Source organism: Sinocyclocheilus anshuiensis, unplaced genomic scaffold (genome assembly GCF_001515605.1).
Source record: "Sinocyclocheilus anshuiensis isolate Anshui unplaced genomic scaffold, SAMN03320099.WGS_v1.1 scaffold2408, whole genome shotgun sequence".
Taxonomy (NCBI): domain Eukaryota; kingdom Metazoa; phylum Chordata; class Actinopteri; order Cypriniformes; family Cyprinidae; genus Sinocyclocheilus; species Sinocyclocheilus anshuiensis.
In genome coordinates, this window is record NW_015542492.1 from 267,574 (window position 1) to 273,573 (window position 6,000).

The following is a 6,000-nucleotide window of genomic DNA, read 5'->3' on the forward strand; positions in this document are numbered from 1 at the left end:
CATTTGTGCAGTTGTGTTGTGGCACATAAAGGTTAAAGACTAGGGGTGGAAAGAGTGAAAGCTGTCCTCAGAACAGATATTAAGAACATCAGGGTGATCTGAATGCCTGTTCTGCATCTAATCCCAGAGTACTTGTACAAATGAGGAAAGAAATATATATTCCCTAGACAAAAACACAAGAGGGTTTTTTATGTCGTGTAGCAGATATTTATAATTGCCTGTCTGTTAATCGTCTCTGAGAATTGTAAGCTTGTGTGATATGCACCATATTCTTTCAGCTTTTTTCTATTAATTACTTAAGAAAGAAAGAAAGAAAGAAAGAAAGAAAGAAAAAGAAAGAAAGAAAGAAAGAAAGAAAGAAAGAAAGAGAGAAAGAAAGAAAGAAAGAAAGAGAAATCCTACTGACCCCAAACCTTTGAAAGGTTGTGTATTTCATTTGAAATGATATATAACCTGCAAATGAATTCTCAAATATTTCAGGACAGGACAAGCTAAAAACTTGGCACAGGCTAAAAAAGTGCAATTATTTCATAAGATGAGTGCATTAGGGTTATTTGATATGAGTGTGTTATAGTTATTTTTATTATTATTGATGTTTTTGGTGATTGGTGTATGATTATTTTGTGTTTACTGGAAAATTATGAAAATTAAACTAAATTAACTTTTTAATCAAATCTATTTTTTGTTTTTGCAAATCATCATTCATCAGATTTCATGTTTTTTTTCCTGTGTAGCAAAAACAGGTGGAGATTGAGAGGGTGCAGAAATGGTTGAAGATGCTGAAGAACTGGAGCAAGTACAGGAACAGTGACCGGGTGAGCTTCACCTTGAGAGGTTGTTATAATTTCTCTGAAAACCAGACAGAGAACTGTGATGTAGCTCCATGGAGAACCAGAGTGATGCTTAAAACACATTCATGCAGAGGCGGACAGTAGTGAAGTATTTTTACTCTGCTGTAAAAGTACTTTTCAGGTGTCTGTACTTTATCAGAGTGTTTTTCTTTAGAAAACTTTACTTCACAACATTCCAAAGTATAATATTGTACTTTTTACTGAACTACGTTTCATATTAAATATCATTTAATACTTAATTACATTAGAAATCTATTACTTTCTTACTTTTACTCAAGTAAAAGTAATTCAAAGATTTACTTGAGTACAAGAAAGTTCTACATTTTTAATGTTCTTAAGTATTAAAGGTAAAACAAACAATAACTTTTATTTATGAAATGAAGTGCAGTAAAAAGTATGACATTATGCTTTCGAATGTAGTGAAGTAAAGTTTTCCAAAGAAAAACACTGATAAACAACTGATACTTTTTAAATTTACTTGAGTAAAGTAAAAATACTTCACTACTGTCCGCCTCTGCATTCATGTGCACTTACTCCTGGTGTCTTTGTGCAGATGATTAAGAGGGTGTATAAAGGCATCCCAGTACAGCTGAGAGGAAAGGCCTGGGCCCTTCTACTGGACGTCGAGAAAGTCAAGAGCGACAATGCAGGAAAATATGAGGTACAGCATAAAAACATGCATACATACACATTCACACACAATAGCTCAGCAGATTTAGCTGTGACCTATGGACACTATGTCGCCGCAAGTCTCCGCTGGCCAAAAACCGCCTGTTTGGTGAGAGTGGGATTACTGGAGTGTTGTTGTGGTAGAGCTATTTCAAAGGGATTAGACTGTGATCTGAAAACAGACAGATGGCTGATACAAGGCATGGAAAGCGATAGAAGAGAACAAAACACAAGCAAAACAAACCTTCAGAGCTGCTGAGATTTTACAACAAGCAAAAAGTATTTGTCTCTGAGCAAGGTGCCCTGGTGGTGATATCCTTTATTGCATGTTTTACGTGAATGTATTACAAAGCTGTCTTGAATGCTTGATTTTGATTGGTCTCTCTCTCTCTCTCTCTCTCTCTCTCTCTCTCTCTCTATATATATATACATACTGTACTACCGTTCAAATGTTTGGGGACAGTAAGATTTTTTAAAAGAAAATAATAGTTGTATTCAGCTTAGACACATTAATTGTTCAATTGTTCAAATTAATGTTCAAATTTTATACTATTGATCAAAAGTGTCAGTAGACATTTATAATGTTACTAAATAATTATATTTCCAAATAAATGCTGTTCTTTTAAACTTTGTCACATTTATGTTCTGTTTTGAGGACTTTTATGTTGTTATATATTTCTGCTTCCTTTGATCCCTGTGTTTCCTGTGTTTATTTCCTTTTTTCTTTAGTTGTCTTGGGTTTTGATTATGTCCTAGTTAGTTTCTAAAGTAACTGTTCTTTACCTGTGTCTTGTTTGGTGGTATATATTGCCCTGTGTTTATATTATGGATTTGTTGGTTATTTTCACTGTTTATGGTGTTTCACATTATCACTGTTTAACTGTTTTTAATCAAATAAATGTAGCCTTGGTAAACATAAGAGACTTTCAAAAACATTAAATCTGACCCAGGTAGTGTATATATCATGAGCAGAAAAAAAATCATAAGAGAATAAAAGTAGTTACAGTATGTAATAAATGAGATAATGTAAAGTCAGCTGTTCATTTTTGCAAAATAAACCCACTCAGTATTGTAGGTATAATATTACATAATTAAATCTATATATGGTTGTCTTCTAATGTCATTTTGTAATGCACAGTAGCTTGTCAACATCAAATCTGTTTTTGATGAAGCTATTTGTTTGATTGACAGAGAATGAAGGAGCAAGCCCAGCTGTACTCTCCAGAAATCAAACAGATTGACCTTGATATCAACAGGACCTTTCGAAACCACATTATGTTTATGGATCGATTCGGTGTAAAGTAAGTAACATATGCATGCATTAAAATGTGCTATTATTAAATAAATGTAATTATATGCCTTGATGCATTGCAGCTCTGCAATAAAATTCATAGAAATAAAAATTACAGATAGAATGTGTGTTCTACAGATACTTGTGCTAAACATCACTTGCTGCGTCTACTCTGATCTGTTCCTCTCCTACGTGTGCAACAAAAACCACTACTATCTGTAAGCACGCTAACAAAGAACCACAATTTGAACAGATTCTTCTGACATGCTTTCAGGCTTACTCTGACCAGTTGAAGTCATTTAGCTGTTGTAGTTTCACATGAGAGTAATGGCTCATATAACCTGTTACAAAATGCCCACTTCCACTTTTTGTCTGTTAGTGAGTATATAGATTGTATTGTCTATGACATTTTCATACAGTTGTCATGTAGGAAACTTTGTCCTTGGACTGATTTCAGAAGTTTTTTATGCTATTGTAATTGCAGTGTAAATGCATCTGTGGAATCTCTGAGCAGCATCAAACAGTCTGTGTAAATGCATCTAATGCTTCAGATGCAGCTTGCGTACCACTTCTGGAGTGCAAAGATGGATTTTGTTGATACTGATTTCATTTGAATGGTAATAGTCCTATAGTGTCTTATTTTTCTAATTGCATTTATTAAAAAAATATATGAATTCACATGACATTTGATGCGTACATATAATAAGGTTAGAAAATTTGCCCTTATAAAGATTTTAAAAATGTCTCTGGAAATCAATTTAAAGGAAATAACATCCTTTAATGGAAACACTAGTTTAGGGGACAATTCTCACTATTAACTAGCATATTGGCTGTTTATTAGTACTTATAAAGCACATATTAATGCCTAATTCTGCATGACCATATTTTAGATCCCGTAATAATCGTACCACATAACTAAACGTAACAACTCCCTTACTAACTATTGATAGCAGCAAATGAGGAGTTTATTGAGGCAAAAATCATAGTTAATAGCGAGAATTATTTGTATTTCTCATATTCCAATTTAGTATTAGATTTTCACCCATCGTTTAAGCTGGCTGCTACAGTGGAATCTCTGAGCAGCATCAAACAGTCTGTGTAAATGCATCTAATGCTTCAGATGCAGCTTGCGTACCACTTCTGGAGTGCAAAGATGGATTTTGTTGATACTGATTTAATTTGAATGGTAATAGTCCTATAGTGTCTTATTTTTCTAATTGCATTTATTAAAAAAATATATGAATTCACATGACATTTGATGCGTACATATAGTAAGGTTAGAAAATTTGCCCTTATAAAGATTTAAAAAATGTCTCTGGAAATCAATTTAAAGGAAATAACATCCTTTAATGGAAACACTAGTTTAGGGGACAATTCTCACTATTAACTAGCATATTGGCTGTTTATTAGTACTTATAAAGCACATATTAATGCCTAATTCTGCATGACCGTATTTTAGATTCCTGAACCTTACCCCGTACCTAAACTTAACAACTACCTTCTTAACTATTAATAAGCAGCAAATTAGGAGTTTACAGGAGGAAAAGTCATAGTTAATAGCTAGTCATCAAGACTGAGAATTGGTCCCCAAACTAAAGTGTGACCGATAAGACCATAAAATACAGAAACAGATTTACAGAACCAGCACATGTACAGTACATGTGTTTATTGCTAAATTAATTCACAAATTTGCTCAAAGATTTATACTATCAGCTGTGTATGTGCTTTATGAAAGTGCCAGAGTGTATGTTCATCAACATCTTAGTCTCTATTCACTGCTTCTGCAGACAATCTCTGGAGCTGGTTTCTCAATTTTGATAGCTTGTTCCCCAAGCAGACCAGAAAAGGGAGTGTTGTCACTGAGGATTTAATAGATTGCAGGCCTTACAGAGCCAAGTGGAAAGTCTTGCTCATCTGAAGGGTGTCATTAATGCTCACACATGAAGGGAGGGGCTTAACTTTAATTTGAAAGAACGAATGCATCTTTGTGGAAAAATATGGATGTTTGCTTCACGTGTTTCTGATGTGTGTTTGTTTCATTGTGTACTTTCAGTAAAAGACAGAGTTTGAGCCTGACAACACTTTTCTTCTCTTAACAGGCAACAGTCTTTGTTCCATGTGCTCTCTGCGTACTCTGTTTACAATACGGTAAGTGTGCAATCACATCCATGCTTAATAAAGAGATGTTACGTAATTGCTGACTTTGTCTGTTCTTGTCCACAGGAAGTGAGTTACTGTCAGGGCATGAGTCAGATTGCTGCCATACTGTTAATGTTCATGAATGAAGAAGATGCATTCTGGGCTTTGTCACAGCTCTTAACCAATCAGAAACATGCCATGCATGGTGAGCCCTCCTCATTTATTCTGCTCTTGGCTATGAGTTTTAATGTTTATTTAATTTCTTTTAACGTATTATATATGCTTCATGAGGCCATTTACGAGATCAGATACACTTCCATTCAAATGTTTTGGGTCAGTATTCTTTAATGATTTTAAAAGAAGTCCAAGGCTACGTTCAGTTTGATTAAAAAAAAAAACAGTTAAACAGTAAAATTGTGAAATATCATTACAATTAAAAAAAAAAAAAACGGTTACACAATTTATTTCTGTAATGACAGCAGCCATTACTCCAGGCTTCAGTGTCACATGATCCTTCAGAAATCATTATAATATGCTAATTTGCTGCTCAAGAAACATTTCTTCTTATTATAAAAGTTGAAAACAGTCATGCTGATTAATATTTTTGTGGAAACCATGCTCCATTTTTTTTCAGGATTCTTAGATCAATAGAAAGTTTAAAAGATTTTTTAAAGGATTTATTTGAAATAGAAATCTTTGTAACGGTTTAAATGCCTTTACTGTCACTTTTAAACAATTGAATAAAGTATTGATTTCTTTCAAGACGAAAAGTCTTACTGACCCAAACTTTTTGAATGGTAGTGTACATAACACTTGTGAATTTAACACAGGTCATTGTTGTAGTTCTAGCAGGGGTGTGGACTCGAGTCACACGACTCGAGACTCGACTCGGACTCGAGTCCCAAATTTGATGACTTGGGACTTAGCGACCCGGACCTATATAGCCTACAGCACGGATTAATCTTTAACTGCTGCAATAGCAAGAAAACTCTCTTGATATTTTAAGAACAATTACAGAAGAATAAAATAAAGCATATTTCGTTACCTTTT

The 6,000-nt window shown here is 34.0% G+C and overlaps 1 protein-coding gene across 1 annotated transcript in view; it reads left to right on the forward strand.

Annotated features, from left to right (window-relative positions):
* The window catches only part of LOC107694098 (USP6 N-terminal-like protein), a 35,082-nt gene that overhangs the window by 22,431 nt on the left and 6,651 nt on the right, over nucleotides 1-6,000 (forward strand). Inside the window, exons 5-9 of the mRNA XM_016493693.1 lie at nucleotides 735-815; nucleotides 1,405-1,512; nucleotides 2,712-2,821; nucleotides 4,911-4,959; nucleotides 5,035-5,155. Of these exons, the coding sequence (XP_016349179.1) occupies nucleotides 735-815; nucleotides 1,405-1,512; nucleotides 2,712-2,821; nucleotides 4,911-4,959; nucleotides 5,035-5,155 (469 nt within the window). The remainder of the gene's footprint in view (nucleotides 1-734; nucleotides 816-1,404; nucleotides 1,513-2,711; nucleotides 2,822-4,910; nucleotides 4,960-5,034; nucleotides 5,156-6,000) is intronic.